The sequence below is a fragment of the Callionymus lyra genome, chromosome 2, assembly GCF_982586985.1.
Source record: "Callionymus lyra chromosome 2, fCalLyr1.hap1.1, whole genome shotgun sequence".
In the NCBI taxonomy this organism is placed as follows: Eukaryota; Metazoa; Chordata; class Actinopteri; order Syngnathiformes; family Callionymidae; genus Callionymus; species Callionymus lyra.
Genome location: NC_141819.1, coordinates 9,009,143 through 9,028,545, shown reverse-complemented (window position 1 = coordinate 9,028,545; position 19,403 = coordinate 9,009,143). Strand labels below are relative to the sequence as shown.

At 39.3% G+C, this 19,403-nt stretch overlaps 2 protein-coding genes across 2 annotated transcripts; both read left to right on the top strand.

Annotated features, from left to right (window-relative positions):
- Window positions 1–4,395: 4,395 nt before the first annotated feature.
- Window positions 4,396–8,179, top strand: il17a/f2 (interleukin 17a/f2). The gene is made up of 4 exons (XM_087781673.1): window positions 4,396–4,527; window positions 4,583–4,714; window positions 7,727–7,875; window positions 7,942–8,179. The coding sequence occupies exons 1-4, from the start codon at window positions 4,396–4,398 to the stop codon at window positions 8,159–8,161; spliced, it is 633 nt and encodes a 210-aa protein (XP_087637799.1). The 3' UTR covers window positions 8,162–8,179.
- Window positions 8,180–11,740: 3,561 nt separating this feature from the next.
- Window positions 11,741–15,902, top strand: paqr8 (progestin and adipoQ receptor family member VIII). The gene is made up of 5 exons (XM_087782338.1): window positions 11,741–12,025; window positions 12,086–12,198; window positions 13,046–13,208; window positions 14,763–14,978; window positions 15,591–15,902. The coding sequence occupies exons 1-5, from the start codon at window positions 11,741–11,743 to the stop codon at window positions 15,900–15,902; spliced, it is 1,089 nt and encodes a 362-aa protein (XP_087638464.1).
- Window positions 15,903–19,403: the final 3,501 nt, after the last annotated feature.

Below are 19,403 nucleotides of genomic sequence, written 5' to 3'. Positions count from 1 at the left end.
GTTTTATTCTGAAGCAAAGCTGTTATAATTGAAAAAAATATACATTTTATTCTTAAACACAGACAAAAAAATAATACAATTTAAAAATCTGTAAAGAAAATACACACATTTTCATAATAAAAATAATTAAAAAATTGAATAAATATTTTGTATCGTAGAGATTGTATTTTTATTCAATTAAATAAGAATTTTAAAAAATACAAAAATCAGGCTTTTAAATCTTCTTTTTTTGTATTCTAGTGATTGTATATTAACTCAATTAAATGAGAAGTATGTTTTTTAAATGTCAGATAACTATAAAAAAGCATTTTGTAAAAGCAAAAAAACTTGGGTGTTTTAATCTGAAGTAAAGCTGTTATAATTGAATAAATATACACTTTAGTCTAAAACACAGAGAAATAAATAAAAAACAACAAAAAAAAAATCTGTAAAACATTTTCATAATAAAGGTGATTTAAAAATAGTTTAAATATTTTGTATCGTAGCGATTGTATTTTTATTCAATTAAATAAGAATTAAAATAAATAAATAAATCAGGCTTTTTAAAACTAAAAATATCCTCCTCAAACACAGTCTTACCATTTTGATGAAGGACATTCTTAGGCGTCAGTTCTGGTCCACTCTGGATTCTCAACCATTTCTCCGTCGCTATATATGGTGGCGTGGAGTCTGAGTCCCGGTGACGTCACACACTTATCGTATCTTTGATCCTCCTCCTGACAAACCACATGCGTCGTCAGCGTGACGAAATGGGACAAACCTACTTTCACAGATGACTTCAAGAGTCCAAAAGACTTTGAGGTTACACTTTGTTCCACATTAGAAAAGTTTGAATCATTAAAAAAGTTCCCGTCAGTGATGTCCACGTTATACTATCATCTGGGTCGATGGTTTGAGTGACAGGATGTCACCATTAGAACCCACTACTATAGGTGATCAATTGATTTGTGTATCATGTTTAATTATTGATTTAATTATTGATTCTTCTCTTCACACATACGCTAGTCAACTATTAACAGCATGAACTGTGTCTTGATTTTAATTTATTTAATTTTTTTTAAATAATGCAATTTTTACTATTGATGTGTCGATGAAGCTTCATGAAACAGTGTCATATTCTTAGACAGTAGGGGGCGGCCTTGGCTTGAAAATGATGTGAGGTTTCAATAGAACAGCTTTTAAAATCAATAGATTATAGAGCAAAGAGTGACATCTAGTGGACTCAGGAAATAATGACACTGTTTCATGAAGCTTCATCGACACATCCCTAGTATAAAGATGCAACCGGAACCAAATCTTACTTCAGAGTTAAATCGTACTCGCTAGTTCCAAAACCAGCTGGGAGACATAGTCTCCCCAGCCTGTCCTGGGTCTACCTCGTGGGGTCTCCTACAGACTGGACATGCCTGAACACCTCACCAGAAAGGCATCTTGTAGGCATAAAACACAAATACAACCCCTAAAATACAAAACCCCACAAAAACTCACCCTCCATTCTTTCCTCACTCGTGAACAAGAACCCGAGATACTTAAACTCCTCCCGGGGCGGGATCACATCCCGATCATTCATCATCATCACATTCCTAAGGCTCCGCACCTTGTTTTTCGGATTTTGGAGGTGCTGATTCTCATCCCTGCCTCTCCACACTCAGTCACCAACCTTTCCGGCGAGAGCTGAAGATCATGGTCTCATGAGGCCAACAGAACCACGGCATCCGCAAAAAGCAGTGACCCAATCCCAAGGCCACAAAACCTGAGCCCCGCCCCCAGCCAGCTGTAATCACGCCCCGCTTTGTTTAAACAATGAGTGCCTGAAATATTGACATTAGAAAATGACCTTAAGCTCCGCCAACTGAAAACACCGTTATTCTGGAGATTCAATCTTGTTGACCATAACCACACCCACTCTGCTGTGATTGGTCAAACATGGAGGTTTGTCACCCCGTGTCATCAATCCAGGAAGTCTCCAAGGGACTCGTTGTGTAAACAAAGCAGGGTGTGATTACAGCTGGTTGGAGGAGGAGTGAAGCCATTATTACGTCATAATGGACTCTCGTAACCTCTCGTTCGCCCAGATTTCAGAGCAACTTTATAAAGTAATAAGTTGAAAACATGGTCATGATGAGGATCTTACTGTATCTTGAGGAAAACTTCAACATTCACCACATGAGTCAGGGAAGTTGAGTTTTCACATTAGTTGCCCTTTAGTGGTGAGTTTTCAAGGTAACCTTTCAAATCCCAAGAGTTTAAAAATGCCATCTAGACTCAAATCATCATCTGCCATTATCAATTCAATCTGCACTTAAATGTCAAATCCCCCGCAACGACAATCTTATCAGAAGATCAGATTCTGCATCAGATACTTCATGAACACAGTGGAGCGATGACAAAGATTCTTTGACCCAGATTGAGGTTTTCAAGTTTTTTTTTTCGTTACACCAGAGCATCACAGTCTGACCTGATTATCATCTTCATTATCATCTCGTTCCAGACTGACAAATAACAACTGATACTTTTCTGATGCTTATCAGAGATTGAAGGTTATGTCAGGCGTCCTACAATGAACATGATAGTTCGAGCGCAGACATAAGACATAGAGAGAGTCAGACAAAAATGTTTGTTCATTTTAATGTAGCGACTGGAGCTCACTCGTCTTCATCTTCATCGAAAAACACACTTTAAAAACATACTGAATAAATATCTGTAAAGTCTCTGTTGAATTACTTTGACACCATGAATTTTACTCTGAATGTTCTCATGCAGTCACACAAACTGTTCAATTTCAAGTAAGTAATATTTATTTTTGTAGCGCCTTTCTAGACCAGGGTCACAAAGCGCTTGAACAATCAAAACAATACACAGTTAAAATATATACTTTAAAAGATCAAGACACATAAGAAAAACACAGGAGTCAGTAGATCATCAAACACAGAGATGTTTCTTGAAGGAGTCAGTAGATCATCAAACACAGAGATGGTTCCAAAGCTTAGGAGCAACAGTCTGGAAGGATTTCTCTCCTCTGGTCCTGAACCGTGTTCAGGAACCATCAGTAGATTCTGATCCACAGACCTCAGAGCCCGAGCTGGGATGTAAGTCTGGATCAGATCACTGATGGAAGGTCTGACCATGAATAGATCTGAAAGTAAGAACCAGAATTTTAAAGTTGATCCTGAAAGAAACTGGAAGCCAGTGAAGAGTTCCAAGGATCGGAAGGAATGTGAGTTCTTCTACTAGAGTGCCTCAGAATTCTCGCTGCAGAGTTTTGTATCAACTGCAGGCGAGACAGATCCTTCTTGTTTAGACACCAAAATAAACTGTTACAATAGTCCAAACGAGAAGTCACAAACACATGGATTACAAGATCCAGATCATGTTGTGACATCATATTCGTAAATTTAGACATTTTTCTCAGTTGAAGGAAACAGTTTCTGGTCAGTTTTCTTCAGTGTTGAAGAGACATGTCTTCGTCAGATACAACACCCAGGTTTCTCAGGCTCAGTTTGACAGACTGACCTAAGTCATCCAAGTACTGACTCAACCCTGGAACCTTATCATCAGGAGCAATCACCAGAGTTTCAGTTTCGTCAACATTTAACTACAAAGTGTTTTCACTCGTTGTTTGATTTCTAGCAAACAATTGACTAAACTGTCTCTGGGGCTCAGTTGGATCAAATGAGCAGTAGAGCTGGATGTCATCAGCAAAAACGTGGTAATGTAATGCCGATGTTGGCAACGACAGTGAGACTTTGGATGGCATGATTGGAAAGAGCGGTCCACCTGAAGGAAAGCTGTATCATGCTTGATTATTGGACTTTAATAAACACCATGTACAAGTATAATGGTTTCCACATGTGCACTTGGCACCTGAACACTCTAGCTCTTAGTTTAGTATCAACTTATAGTCGTGTTGTTGGACTTGCGACAACATGTCTTTGACACTCGGGTGAAGAGAGGAGCGGAGCTGTCCACCTGGTGGTGAGTTGGCTTCAATGCTCGATGCTCTGGAGAAGATGCGGGTTGTGAGTGTCGCCTAGAACAATCTCTTGTCAGAAGAACCTTCAACTCCCGTCCTGGAGAGAACTTCAACGATTTCCTGGGTGAGTTATGGGAACATTCTTTCCGAAAGGGCCATGTTTCGTACCTTAAATGTCCGGGCAGCTGATTGCAGTTGTGGCCACAAGGTGGTCAGTGCCTGTCATGGTGACAATCCCCAAACCTGTTGGTGGATCCTAAGGGCGCAAGTGGCAGAAATGAGTTCCCTAGGTAGGGTGGCTTGACTCTCTCTTAGAGATAGGCTTAGAAGCAAGTACATTTGCCGCTTCTCCACGTTGATAAGGAATCAGTTGAGGTGGCTCGACTAGGAGGCCTCCAGGACGCCTCCTTGGCGTTCAGAACATGTCTCACCCGGTAGACCAGGTAGACCCAGGACACGTTGGAGAGACCATGTCTCTCAGCTGGTCTGAGAACGCCTTTGGGGTCCCAGTGGGAAGAGCTAGACGATGTAGGGCGATCCCAGTAGATGATGCGGTAGAAGATAGAAGATGAGATCTTATCATTAAACTTTGTATATTCTTATTGACAGTATTCCAAGGAAGAAGAAGCCCAAGTAGATGATCATGAAGAAGAAGAAGACTTCAAGATACTTCCTCGATCAGTGACGGTCAAAGCCGTGACGATGATGAAGAATTCCTCTGACGTAAAGTTCCTGAAGACGGTTTGTTGTGGTTTTGTTTCTAGACAGACATTGATGTCTGGAGGTCTTTAATAGGACGAAAGGTCTTCGTGGTCCCTGGAAACATAATTCGCTGGTAAAGACAAAGTAACGGGAAGTTTATGGAAGTAGAATCTATGGACGTTTATAATTATTTTATCAAAACAAACTTAACTTTCTTTCAACGTTTGCTTCACTTCTCTACTGTAAAACCATGACTCTAACAATCAGCAGATTCTTCACCAGTTCTTTGTGGTTTCCTGCCAAACCAGGTCAGACCTTCAACCCGAAGTTTGAAACATTGAGGGGCGGAGCCAAGTTACACTCCCTATATGGGCATAGGAAGATTACAGGAACTTGCTTGTTTTTCCTTTTTTCTTAGATTTCTGTCCTACATGTAACGACATTGTGTTTAACGTTTGTGTGTCAGTGTGTCTCTAGGTTTTGGTGTTTGTATTGCGTGACCTTTTTTGTATAAATAGACACAAGCTTTTCCGTGATCTCTTGAGACTCCTGTCTTGACCTTTTGGCATATATTTTGTATTGTTTTGATTGTTTAAGTGCTTTGTGACCCTGGTCTAGAAAAGCGCTCTACAAATATTACTAACTTACTTACTTACACTTGACGGTGATTTTCTTTTTTTGATAAAAGAGTTGATGTTCAGTTGTGAAGATTTCAGTCGATTGTTTTTTTGATGTCCTAGACAAGAATTCATGCATTTTAAAAATGTAAAATTTCACACACAATAATATATTATTAGTGGGGCTATAATTGCGAGAAAGGTTTTTATAAATGTGTATTTGTATCGTGAACTGCAAATTCATGACTCGATTTTGCAAATGAGTAAATCGATTTATAAACGTTTAAATCGAGTTAAAAATGTGTTACTTAATTTACAAATGCGTAACTGGATTTACAAATTTGATAATGTGTTACTAAATCTAGAAATGAGTAACTCTCTTCACAAATAGTTAAACAAATAGTTTAACAAATTTGTGTTACAAATGTGTTACTTAAGTTGCAAATGCGTAACTTGATTTACAAATTTGAAAATGTGTTCCTCGATTTAAAATGCGTAACTCTATTCACAAATAGTTAACTTGATATATAAATGCGTAACTTGATTTACAAATTTGAAAATGTGTTCCTCGATTTAAAATGCGTAACTCTATTCACAAATAGTTAACTTGATATATAAATGCGTAACTTGATTTACAAATTTGAAAATGTGTTCCTCGATTTAAAATGCGTAACTCTATTCACAAATAGTTAACTTGATATATAAATGCGTAACTCAATTAAAAAATGGGTAACTCAAGTTACAAATGGGTAATTTAACATATAAATGTGTAACTCGATTTAAAAACGCACAACTTGATTTAAAAATGTGTAAGCTGATTTGTAAATGTGCGTGAACGGATAACTCGAGTTACAAATGGGTAATTTAAAATATAAATGCGTAACTCAATTTTAAAAAGTGCATTTCGATTTAAAAATGTGTAAGATGATTTGTAAATGTGTAACTCATGTAACAAATGCATGACTCGATTTTGCAAATGCGTAAATACAACACTGATCTGATCCAGACTTACACCCCAGCTCGGGCTCTGAGGTCTGTGGATCAGAATCTACTGATGGTTCCTGAACACGCTTCAGGACCAGAGGAGAGAAATCCTTCCAGACTGTTGCTCCTAAGATTTGGAACCATCTCTGTGTTTGATGATCTACTGACTCCTTCAAGAAACATCTGAAGACACTTTTATTTGTTCAGGCTTTTCCTTTGATAATCTGGAACTCCTGTTGTGTTATCAGTTTTATCTTGATCTTTAAAATATACAGTATACTTTATTGAATATTGTTTTGATTGTTTAAGCGCTTTGTGACCCTGGTCTGGAAAAGAGCTATACAAATAAAAATTACTTACTTACTTACTTACAAATGCATAAATCGAGTTACAAATGTAAGTAAGTAAGTAAGTAATTTTAATTTGTATAGTGCTTTTCCAGACCAGGGTCACAAAGCGCTTAAACAATCAAGACAATATTCAATAAAGTATATACTTAAAAGATCAAGATAAAACTGATAACACAACAGGAGTTCCAGAAAATGAAGGAAAAGCCTGAACAAATAAAAACGTCTTCAGATGTTTCTTGAAAGAGTCAGAAATGCGTAACTCGATTTACAAATTTGAATATGTGTTCCTAAATTTAAAATGCGTAACTCCATTTTCAACTAGGTAACTTATATATGAATGCATAACTCAATTAAAAAATTGGTAACTCGAGTTACAAATGGGTAATTTAACATAAATGTGTAACCAATGCGTAATCGATTTAAAAATGTTGAATTTAGAATAAATATGCAAAAATCTTGAAATACAGACAGAATTATAGATTAAAAAGTTCTTCCAAAGTTAAAAAAAAAAAAATACACATTTCTGCTTTTTGTACAAAATATTTTGTAAACTGATTGATTTCATTTACCGTTTCTTTTTTTAACCTTTCATCTAAACATGTGTGAAGTTTTACTCTTGTACTGGTGCATCTGACCGCTTACACTTGTACACACCTTTCAAGTCCTAAACTGGTTCCAGATCAAATCTCGGTCATGACCTACATCAAAGGGGGACGAGCGAGTCTGATCTTTCATCAGTTTCGTAAACGAACCGATACTTAAGTGGAAGCGAAGGGAACGAGGCTGCGATTCCTCCCGACATGAAGTCGACGGCGTTCCTGCTGCTGGTGAGAACAACTGCTCGAGTCTTTTAGTTTATTTCTTTATGTCAACCAAATATATAATACATTAAATATAATGTTTATTTAATGATAGTTTATTGTGTTTGCTGTATAATGGTTTGTTCAAAGTAATCATTGATGTGTCACTTAAAATAGAGAATTTACTTTATAGCAGTTTGGTATTTTTGGGTTAAAATAATCTTAATTCAAATCTGAAATTTGAATGATTTAGTTTCAACCACATGTTCTTTATCTGTTTACACTCTTGTGTGTCTTCAGCTCTTTTGCAGCGTGACTTGTGTTTTATCCTCGAAAACCAAACCCGCTCGTCCTCCGGGATGCAACTCCACGCTGACCATCGGCCCGGTCGGCCACTCAAAGTTCAAAGGTGACAGTCACGTCCGGTCCTTGTCTCCGTGGACGTGGAGGTGAGAGTCTCACCATCTACAGGGTTTTCTGTTCGACGTCACTCTGACCGGGTTTTTCTGTTCCAGCTGGACCACGGTGACCACTCGGATCCCGGCCACCCTCTGGGAGGCCGAGTGCAGCAGCACTTATTGTTTGGACGAGTTCAGGGACAGAATCAACTCTGTTCCCATCTATCAGCTACTGTTGGTTCTCAACCAGAACCCCGAGGGATCGTGCTACACCGCGTCCTACCAGTCGGTGGCCGTTGGCTGCACCTGCGTCCGAGTCCAAACCACAAGAAATTGATGCCTCAGAGAAACATGATCGGATCAGTTAGTATCCAGCAGCTAGGTTTACAAATGCGTTACTTGATCAGAAAATGTGTAACTTGATTTAAAAATGTATAACTTAATTTACAAATGTATAACTTGAGTTAGAAATGTTTAAATTCATTTACAAATGTTTAACTTGATTTAAAAATGTATAACTTAATTTTCAAATGTATAACTTAAATTACAAATGTATAACTTGATTTAGAAATGTGTAAATTCATTTACAAATATTTAACTTGATTTACAAATGTTAAACTTGATTTACAAATGTATAACTTAATTTACAAATGTATAACTTAATTTACAAATGTATAACTTGATTTAGAAATGTGTAACTCCATTTACAAATATTTAACTTGATTTACAAATGTATAACTTGATTTAGAAATCTATAACTTAATTTACAAATGTATAACTTGATTAGAAATGTTTAACTTGATTTACAAATGTATAATTTGATTTACAAATGTTAAACTTGATTGGCAAATGTATAACTTTTTTTCAAAAATGTATAATTTAATTTACAAATGTATAACTTCATTTACAAATGTGTAACTCCATTTACAAATGTATAACTTCATTTACAAATGTGTAACTCCATTTACAAATGTATAACTTCATTTACAAATGTATAATTTGATTTACAAATACATAACTTGATTTACAAATGTTTAACTTGATTTACAAATGTTTAACTTGATTTACAAATGTATAATTTGATTTACAAATGTTAAACTTGATTGGCAAATGTATAACTTTTTTTAAAAATGTATAATTTAATTTACAAATGTATAACTTCATTTACAAATGTGTAACTCCATTTACAAATGTATAACTTCATTTACAAATGTATAATTTGATTTACAAATACATAACTTGATTTACAAATGTTTAACTTGATTTACAAATGTTTAACTTGATTTACAAATGTAAGATAGGATCCATTCTTCTTCCACCGCTAGGTTGTCTGAAGCCATTTTGGAATTAAACCTTTGATTGTGTTTAAATACAGTATGAATTTGCCTTTTTGTTAATTGCATTTGACTTATAATTTTAGACTTAAAGTGAAAATCAATGAGACAAAATTGTATATTTTTTTGTAAAAATAAATTCAAAATAATTGGAAAAATATCAACTTTAAGTGTGTGTTGTTGTGATGTGTGACTCTATTGTATCATCAGTGTGTGTTTGTACAAAACTCTCTTTTCATTGAAATATTGACATAAGAAAATGATCTTAAGCTCCGCCCACTGAAAACACTTTTTTCAAACATTGAGGTTTGTCACCGCGCGTCATCAATCGAACAAGTCTCCAACCTCCAAGGGACTTGTATAAATAAAGCGGGGACGTGATCACAGCTGGCTGAGTGAAGCCATTATTATGTCATAATAGACTCTCGTAACCTCTCCTTCGCCCAGATTTCAGAGCAACTTTATAAAGTAATAAGTTGAAAACATGGTCATGATGAAGAACTTACTGCATCTTGGAGAGGAAAACTTCTAGTTTTTATTTTAAAATATTCAAATAGACTTTTAAAATATTAAACTTCAAGTGATTTTAGACACAATTATGTATTTTCTTTTCTCAAAATAAATAAAAAAAATACTTCTAATGGGTTTATTTATTTCAATTTGTTAAATTCACTTGTAAAAACACGCATCAATAAACAATAAAATATTCAAAATGTATCAGGGACATTTTTCTTAACGAATTTAAAGGCTAATTGGAAGAACAGTATTTAGGTTAAAAACCAGAACAATGCTGCATGTGTGGCCGGAGCTGGTCTCATGACGACTTAAATCCTCAGCAAAGATTCATTTTGGGGCCGAGATCTGCTCTAATGAGTCCAACAAGAGCACATTGTGTGGACTTGCGGTTGGACTGAGACCAGACTGGACGGTTTTGCTCTCGGACGTTCGCTCAGAAATGTTTTAACAAAAACAAACTGGATGCATCTGCTCGACGCAACTTCTTCCCTGAAGAAACGCAGATTATGTGAGTACGTTTTCTTGTTGAGGATCATTTTTGTCCAAAGGTTTTTGACTCTGAACCTCGTGAAGTTTACTCTTCGATAAAACCTAAATAACCCAAGAAAGGTGGTACTTTATACAGCAATACTATCTAACACTGTATTTACATTTTGCAACAGTAACACACTTGTGTATTACACACTTGTAACAGCACCAAACATGGTGATACAGACGTTAAAGTACCACAGTAGATATCCAACAAAAACCCTACTACATGTTGCAAGGTTAGGAATCAGATCTGGTTCGAAGTCACACATTTTACTTGTATAAAAGGGAGAGTAAGACAGAGTTTACATGTCTTTCTAAAAAAAATTTTTTTGAAGCACAGAGCTGTTAGTTCGTTTTTCTCTTTCTCTGAAGATTTTCAACAAAAAAACAAGCTCGAGTGAGTTGTTATACTCAAGGTCAGGGGCTGGTGTTTAGACCTTCGGAGACCTGGCAAGAAATACCACCACATACCTTTCTTACACAAATGGTGATGAAAACATACAACCATTTCTCTCTTTCTATGTCGCCTTATCCCTTATGGGGGTCATGGGGTCTGTCCCGGTTTCTTCGGGCGAGAGGCGGGGGACACCCTGGACAGGATGCCAGTGTGTCGAAGGGCACACAAAGACACACAACCATTCACACAAAAACTCATACCTACAGACCATTTCGCCATGTTCTCAATCGACCTCTGTATGTTTTTGGACTGTGGGAGGAAACCGGAGTGCCCGGAGTAAACCAAGGAACATGGGGAGAACATACAAACTCCACACAAGTGGACTCCCTCTGACCATGAAGTGAACCGGCAACCTCCTCCTGTGAGGCTATCGCGCTGTGTGTCCAACATACCACCTTTAAGATTATATTTAAAATAAATGGTTAAGTACATTTGATAATATACTTTATCTCAGAACTTTCCCATCGATGCGAAACATGTCCACACACCAGTGACATCACTGGCCTCAAAACAGACGAAGTAAACGAAAATAGTTACATTCAGAATTAGCATTTATAGCTAGCTAAAAAATGTAAGTAAGTAAGTCAATTTTATTTATATAGCGCTTTTCCAGACCAGGGTCACAAAGCGCTTAAACAATCAAAACAATATTCAATAAAGTATATATTTTAAAGGTCAAGATAATACTGAGAACAACACAGGAGTTCCAGAAAATCAAGGAAAAGCCTGAACAAATAAAAATGTCTTAAGATGTTTCTTGAAAAAGTCAGTAGATCCATCAAGAGTAAAGAAATGGTCTGTCTGAATATGGAATCGGTCTCATAGATCGTCGTATCTGTTCAAATAAAAGCAAATTAAATAAACTAAACTTAATACACATCGTTTGACTGGGCGGCAAAGCCATTATTATGTGCCACCAAACCAAAACCATGAGCCAGACACTGATGCAGTGCAGGTTTGTGGATTGTTTTAAACTGATGGCGCCCCCTACTGACGTCTAAACAACATGTCACTGCGTCATGAAGCCTCGTCAGCACCATCACCACGTTTTGTTCTCTCAGCAGAGGAAGCCACTGTCATGGTCCAGGTGTCCTTCACCCCTCCCCAGATATGCCTCACCCTCCTCCCGGTCCTTGGCAGCCTCCTCCCGTCTCTGCCGCCGACGGTGCGGGACGTGGAAGTCCCGCCTCTGTTCCGCGAACCCCACATCCTCTCGGGGTACCGTCCCGTCGGCCAGTCGTGGCGCCGCTACGTCCTCAGTCTCTTCCAGCTGCACAACGAGACGGTCAACGTGTGGAGCCACCTGCTGGCCGCCGTCTGGATCGCAACGCGCTTCCTGGCGTTCGCCGTCTTCCGAGGAGGGGTAGAAGACCATGTGAAGTCACCGTGAGGCGATTCTCGTAATACCTCTGATTACCCGCAGGGTGTCCTGGGGTTGCGGCTGCAGGGTCCTGAGGGTCAGGGGTTTTCTTTGGACGTCTCATCGCTGCCGTTGATCCTCTACGTTTTCTCCGCCATCGCATATCTGACCTGTAGGTAAGACATCCGTCTTTAAAGTGATGGTTCACCCGGAATTCAAATTTGGAAAGATGGAGGTATTTGGATGTTTTTAAGTGTCGAAGATGAAGACGAAGACAACTGAGCTCCAGTCGCTACATTAAAATGAACAAACATTTTGTCTATAACTCTAAAAAGAACAGATTACTATATAAAATAATCCCAATAATAGTCGACATGAGGGTGAGCAGAAAATGAATTTTATTTGAATATTGGGTGAACTATCACCAGTGAACTTTCAACCTTACCAGTATAGGAATGACTACAATCTGACACCACGGACTGGAACCAGAAGACGAAGACAACTGAGCTCCAGTCGCTACATTAAAATGAACAAACATTTTTAACTTTAACGTTAACTTTAACGGTAAATATTGGGTAAATATCGCAAGCGTTTCCAGAGAACGTAAAGCCTACTGTATCGATCGCGATATTTACCTGGAGTACTTCTGGTTTATAGACCTCCTATAACTGCCACAACAGAGCGTAAAATATAGACTTGTTTAAGTTTTTCATGAACAATTCTTCTCATGTCGAGGTTTCAATCCAAGATGGACGTTACAGACGAGCAGTATAAAGGTATTTGGATGTTTTTAAGTGTCTTTTTGGATGAAGATGAAGACGAAGACAACTGAGCTCCAGTCGCTACATTAAAATGAACAAACATTTTTGTCTATAACTCTAAAAAGAACAGATTACTCTGAAGATAATCCCAACATTAGTCGACATGAGGGTGAGTAGAAAATGAGTGAAGTCTTGGGTGAACCATCACTTTAAGATCAAAGTCGACATGATCCTTCCCTCGAAAACCTCCATGTGGTCCCAGCGCTTCAGCCCACCTGCTCCAGTCGCACTCAGAACGGGCTCACTACTCGCTCTTCTTCCTGGACTACGTGGGCGTAGCGGTCTACCAGTACGGCTGCTCTCTGGCGCTGTACCTCTACAGCTCCGACCCCGCGTGGAGGCAAAGCACTCTGGGACAAATACACGTAAGGTCTCGAATCTGCCGGTGTAGGTACAATATTCTGTCCCCCCACTTCCTACGTGATGACGTCACACGCTGCATATGCAAACTACTCCTAAAAATATTTTTTATGGGTTAAAGAAACTTCAACAGAAGGTTTTCATGATACTTTTTACCACATAAAATATTTATATTGACAAAAAGACGATCTTCGTCAACATAATAACTTTCTTTTATTTCCTGGTCTGACGATCATGTGACTTTGACACCAACAGGAAGTGCCCGCGCTACATGTGACGAAGCTGCTGATTGGCTGAAGCTGTTTTACTAATATTAACGCACAACTGTACGATGAAATACAAACATTCGAGTTCCGAAATAATTCGCTTTTCAAATAACAAAAATGTTAGAATATTCCTCTTTCAATAACTTATTCTACCTAGTCTTTAGTTCGGATCATAAACACCTCAGTAATTATTTAGTTTTCATTTCGATTTTTTTTTCCCGATTTAAATCAATTATTAAGGTAAAAGGTAAGGTAAAACTTTATTGATCCCTCAGGAGGTCTCCTTCGGGAAATTGTTATACCGCAATAGCCAAACGTACATTAAACGTACATAAGCGAATTACTTCGGAACTCGAATGTTTGTATTTCATTGTACAGTTGTGCGTTATTATTAGTAAAACAGCTTCAGCCAATCAGCAGCTTCGTCACATGTAGCGAGGACACTTCCTGTTGGTGTCAAAGTCACATGATCGTCAGACCAGGAGATGAAAGAACAGAAAGTGATTATGTTGACGAACATCGTCTTTTTGTCAATATAAATGTTTTATGTGGTAAAAAGTATCATGTAAACGTTCTGTTGACGTTTCTTTAACCCATAAAAAATATTTTAGAGAGACGTTTGCATATGCAGTGTGTGACGTCATCACGTAGGAAGTGGGGGGACAAAATTGTAGGGGGGACGATATTGTAGTGAAGTGAATTATTTTGGAACTCGAATGTTTGTAGTTTACATGTTTGTTATTAGTAAAACAGCTTCAGCCAATCAGCGGCTTCGTCACATGTAGCGCGGACACTTCCTGTTGGTGTCAAAGTCACATGATCGTCAGACCAGGAAATGAAAGAAAGTGATTATGTTGACGAAGATTGTCTTCTTGTCAATATAGATGTTTTATGTGGTAAAAATGATCATGTAAACGTTCTGTTGACGTTTCTTTAACCCATAAAAATTATTTTAAAGAGACGTTCGCATATGCAGTGTGTGACGTCATCACGTAGGAAGTCGGGGGACAATATTGTAGGGGGGACGATATTGTAGGGGGGACGATATTGTAGGAGGGACGATATTGTAGGGGGGACGATATTGTAGGGGGGACGATATTGTAGGGGGGACGATATTGTAGGAGGGACGATATTGTAGGGGGGACGATATTGTAGGAGGGACGATATTGTAGGGGGGACGATATTGTAGGAGGGACGATATTGTAGGAGGGACGATATTGTAGGGGGGACGATATTGTACCTACACCGGTACTAACGACCGTAGGTTGACGAACCCCCTGAACGTCGCTGCAGGTCTTCCTCCCGGCCTCGGCGTCGCTCGCCTGGCTCTCCTGCGCCGCCTGCTGTTACGCCAAACTGCGCTTCCAGCGTCCGTACCCGCTTTCCAGGAAGCTGTGCCAGGTCGGGCCGATGGGCGTGGCCTACCTCCTGGACATCAGCCCGGTCGTCCACCGTCTCTGCGCACACGACTGGACCAGCAGCCCCGCCATGCCACTCCACCTGCTGCAGGTAGATACCGTCAAGCCCCGCCCACTGAAATATCTTGCTCACCTTAACCACGCCCACTCTGCTCTGCAAACACAATCCCGGAAGTCTCCACCTCCAAGGGACTCGTTGTATAAACAAAGCGGGGCATATTACAGCTGGCTGGTGTTGATTTAAGTGTGTTTTAAACAGATGTTGTGACTCTATTGTATCATCAGGTTCTGTTTAAAAAAAACTCTCTTCGAAATGGAAATATTGACATTAGAAAATGATCTTAAGCCCCGCCCACTGAAAACTCTTTTTTTTCTGGAGATACAATCTTGTTTACAGTAACCACGCCCACTTTGTTGTGATTGGTCAAACATCAAGGTTTGTCGCCGCGCATCATCAATCCCGTAAGTCTCTAACCTTCAAGGGACTCGTTGTATAAACAAAGCGGGGCATGATTTCAGCTGGCTGGAGGAGGAGTGAAGCCATTATTACATCATAATGGACTCTCGTAACCTCTCGTTCGCCCAGATTTCAGAGCAAATTTATAAAGTAATAAGTTCAAAACATGATGAGGAAATACATAAACATTAACAACATGTGATTCCCTTTAAACACACTTTAATGATTCCGACGTGTCTCCACCAGGTGGTGCTATTCTCGCTGTCCGCCTTCTTCTTCTCCTGCCCCGTCCCCGAGCGCTTCTCCCCCGGACGCTACGACATCGTCGGCCACGGCCACCAGCTGTTCCACGTCCTGCTGGCCCTCTGCACGCTGGCCCAGCAGGAGGCGCTGTTCGAGGACTTCCTGGCCAGGCGGCCGGCGATGGTGCGGACGTTCGGGGAAGAGAGGATCCTGCTGGTGTGTGTGTCCTTCGTGTGTGTCACTCTCTGCTGTGTGATGACAGCAACACACATGAGCGAGAGGGTCGTAGCTCCAGTGAAGAGAGGTCACCGATGACCACGTGTGTGTGTGTTTGTGTAGCTATGTTTGTCTGTGAGTGTGTGTGTAGGTGTGTGTGTGTGTGTGTTTGTTTGTGAGTGTGTATATGCATCTGTGTGTCTGTGTCTATGAATGTGTGTTAGTGTGTCAGTGTGTGTGTGTGTGTGTGTGTGTGTTTGTGTCTCTATGTGTGTGTCTGTGTCTATGAATGTGTGTTAGTGTGTCAGTGAGTGTGTGTGTGTATGTGCATCTGTGTGTGTGTGTCTATGAATGTGTCCCTGGTCTAGAAAGGCGCTATATAAATAGACATTATTATTATTATTATTATGTGTGTGTGTTTGTGTCTCTATATATGTGTGTCTGTTTTCTATGAATGTGTGTTAGTGTGTCAGTGTGTGTGTGTTTGTTTCACTATGTGTGTGTCTGTGTCTATGAATGTGTGTTAGTGTGTCACTGTGTTTGTGTATGTGTGTTTGTGTCTCTATGTGTGTGTCTGTGTCTATGAATGTGTGTTAGTGTGTCAGTGTGTGTGTATGTGCATCTGTGTGTCTGTGTCTATGAATGTGTGTTAGTGTGTCTGTGAATGTGTGTGTGTATGTGCATCTGTGTGTCTGTGTCTATGAATGTGTGTCAGTGTGTGTGTGTGTGTGTGTGTGTTTGTGTCTCTATGTGTGTGTCTGTGTCTATGAATGTGTGTTAGTGTGTCAGAGTGTGTGTATGTGCATCTGTGTGTCTGTGTCTATGAATGTGTGTGTGTGTGTGTTTGTGTCTCTATGTTTGTGTCTGTGTCTATGAATGTGTGTGTGTATGTGCATGTGTGTGTAGGTGTGTGTAGGTGTGTTTGTCTGTGAGTGTGTGTGTGTATGTGCATCTGTGTGTCTGTGTCTATGAAAGTGTGTTAGTGTGTCAGTGTCTGTGTGTGCGCTTGTACGCATGCATGTGTGTCTGTGTGTTTTTGTCTCTGGGTGTGTGTCTGTGTGCATGTCCGTCCGTGTGTGCTTGTACGCATGTGTGGGTTGGTGTGTGTCTGTGTGTGTGTTTGTGTTTGTGTCTATGTGTGCGTCTGTGTGCCTGTATATGTTTACATGTTTGTGTGTGTCTGAGTGCGTGTGATTTTGCATGTGTCTGTGAGGCTGTGTGTGTCCGTGTTGGTTTGTGTTTCTATGTGTATGTGGTGGTTTGCGTTTGAGTGTGTGCGCATCCGTATGTGTGTGGGTGCTTCTATGTGTGTCTGTGTGTGTGTAGCTGTGTGTCTGCCTGCGTTTGTAAGTATGTGTGTGTGTCTGTGTATGTGGTGGTTTCTGTGTGTGTAGGTGTGTGTCTGCCTACATGTGTAGGTGTGTTTCTGTGTATCTGTGAGTCTTTTTGTGTGTGTGTCTGGGTATGTCTGTGTGTGTGTGTGTATGTGTGTGTATGCGTATGTGTGTGTGCCTGTGTCTGCCTGCGTGTGTGTCATCATTGTGTAGGTGTGTGGGAACTACACTTCTGTGTGAACAATGTTTATCTTTCTTATCTCAGATGTAGTTATTAAAGCTAACAAGGCGTTGGTGTGTCTTTCTATTTGTGTACATCATAATCTATCGCGGCAACACCTAGCCTTGTGTAGTCATGTGTGCGCCATTGTGTAATGACATCCAGGTATGTGTGTGTGTGTGTGTTTACAGTTCTTAAGATGACTTTTTGATCGAACATCATTTACTTTGTGTATGTTTGCTCGACTGTCCTCAGGCTCTCGTTTCCTGAATTACTGGTTGAACGTCCATGTTTTCGACTCTAATTATTTGAGTTTCACGAAATAAAGCTGTTGATTTTTCTTGCTTCCGTTCATAAAAAAACCTTCATCCTGTCACTCATCCTGTCACTCATCCTGTCACTCATCCTGTCACTCATTCACGTCGTCATTTTCCATCCAATAACACCGCCGGTCACGCTCGGCCGGTGCTCGTTCATCGGGCGGAGCCGCTGATAATAATGTTCCAGTTTCAGTTCAACAATCTTATCAGCGTCGAGTCTTGAGCTCACAGTTATAAACGACCAGGATCAACATCGCCGTCGATCCACAGGCACTGAAACCTACACGCCCTGGAGACCGAAAATTAATAAATAACAAAAAGTATCTGACTCAGGATTCAGACTTTTTTATTTTATTTAGAATTAACACTAAACACAACTGGCAACATTATCATGAGTTGTGTTACATTTTTGAGTGTTTTTTTTTTATTTACCAGAAAGTAATTAATCCTGTTTTAACCTAGTTAATATTTCCGAACCATTTACTTAAACATATATACTTAACTACTAGAGCTGATGTAGGTCACATGACTCAATAAAACTCTATGAAGCAACAACAACAAATAAAAATAGGAAACGGCATCAAGACAGAAAACGGGTGACAAAAGACAAACACTGTGGAATAGAAGGTAAAAAATAAATGAAGAAGAAGATAAATTAAGAAAGGGATGAAGGAAGGAACAGACGGGAGGAGGAGAGAAGTAATTAAATGATGGAGAGGGTGATTGGAAGGCAAGGGAGAGAGGACATGGAGGAAGGGGGGAAGGGCGGAAGAATGGAGGGAAAAGAAAAATAATTAAAAGGTTATGGAGAAAGAAGGAAGGAGGTAAAGGTTTGAGGACAACAAAGGAAGAAAGGAACAAGGGAATGAAGGTAGGAAAGACAGAATGAAGGGGAAAAAAGAGAGGAAATTGGATGGAAGGAAGAGGAAAAAAATGGAGGTAAACAACATAAAGACTGAAAAAAAGGTGAGGAAGGGTGGAAGAAAAAAAGGGTATCAAGACAAAAGAAAGAAAGAACTGATAGAAAAATTGAGGGGGAAAATAAATGAAAAAGAGAAAGACACAAAGGAAGAATGGAACGAGGGAATGAAGGTAGGAAAGAAAGAAGGAAGGGGGAAAAAGAGAGGAAATCGGATGGAAGGAAGAGGAGGTAAACAACAACAATAAAGACAAGACAAAAGAAAGAAAGAACTGATGGAAAAATCGAGGGGAAAAATAAATGAAAATGAGAAAGAAAGAACGAGTGACGGAAAAAGGAAGGAAAGCAAAACAAGACAGAATCAAGCAGGAGAGAAAGCAAGAAGAAAGGAGCGGAATAAAGAAGTTTGAATGATGGGATTGAAAAAGAAAAAAGGATCAATTGAAGGAAAGAAGAAATAGAATAAAAAGAAAACAGAAAATACCAAAAAATTTGAAGGAATCTGAACTTTATCTTTGCTACGTTCAACATATTTTGAAATAAAAAAAAAGAGGGATGAAGGTGTAAGAGCGATGAAACCAAAGAGTAAATTATTTTTATTTTAATGATTAAATAATAAATATTGTTGTATTTTCTTCCAGTAATTCCGACATAATAACAACAACAAAAACTAGCTCCATCCTCTGGAGCTGATTCAAGGTGTGTGTGTTTCTTTAAAACGTCTCCATGACTTTGTGTTTGTTCACGAGTCCATGAGCAAACGTTTAAGAAACAAACCAACTGAACCTGAACACACCGTCGTCACGC

What these genes read in the sequence shown, in the direction of transcription:
- paqr8 (XM_087782338.1), top strand. Translation starts at nt 11,741, where the DNA reads ATGGTCCAGGTGTCCTTCACCCCTCCCCAGATATGCCTCACCCTCCTC. An exon ending in ATCGCATATCTGACCTGTAG is followed by an intron (nt 12,199 to 13,045) that starts GTAAGACATCCG and finishes ATGTGGTCCCAG; the next exon opens with CGCTTCAGCCCACCTGCTCC. An exon ending in GCACTCTGGGACAAATACAC is followed by an intron (nt 13,209 to 14,762) that starts GTAAGGTCTCGA and finishes ACGTCGCTGCAG; the next exon opens with GTCTTCCTCCCGGCCTCGGC.
- il17a/f2 (XM_087781673.1), top strand. Translation starts at nt 4,396, where the DNA reads ATGTCTCACCCGGTAGACCAGGTAGACCCAGGACACGTTGGAGAGACC. An exon ending in ACGTAAAGTTCCTGAAGACG is followed by an intron (nt 4,715 to 7,726) that starts GTTTGTTGTGGT and finishes GTGTGTCTTCAG; the next exon opens with CTCTTTTGCAGCGTGACTTG. An exon ending in TTGTCTCCGTGGACGTGGAG is followed by an intron (nt 7,876 to 7,941) that starts GTGAGAGTCTCA and finishes TTTCTGTTCCAG; the next exon opens with CTGGACCACGGTGACCACTC.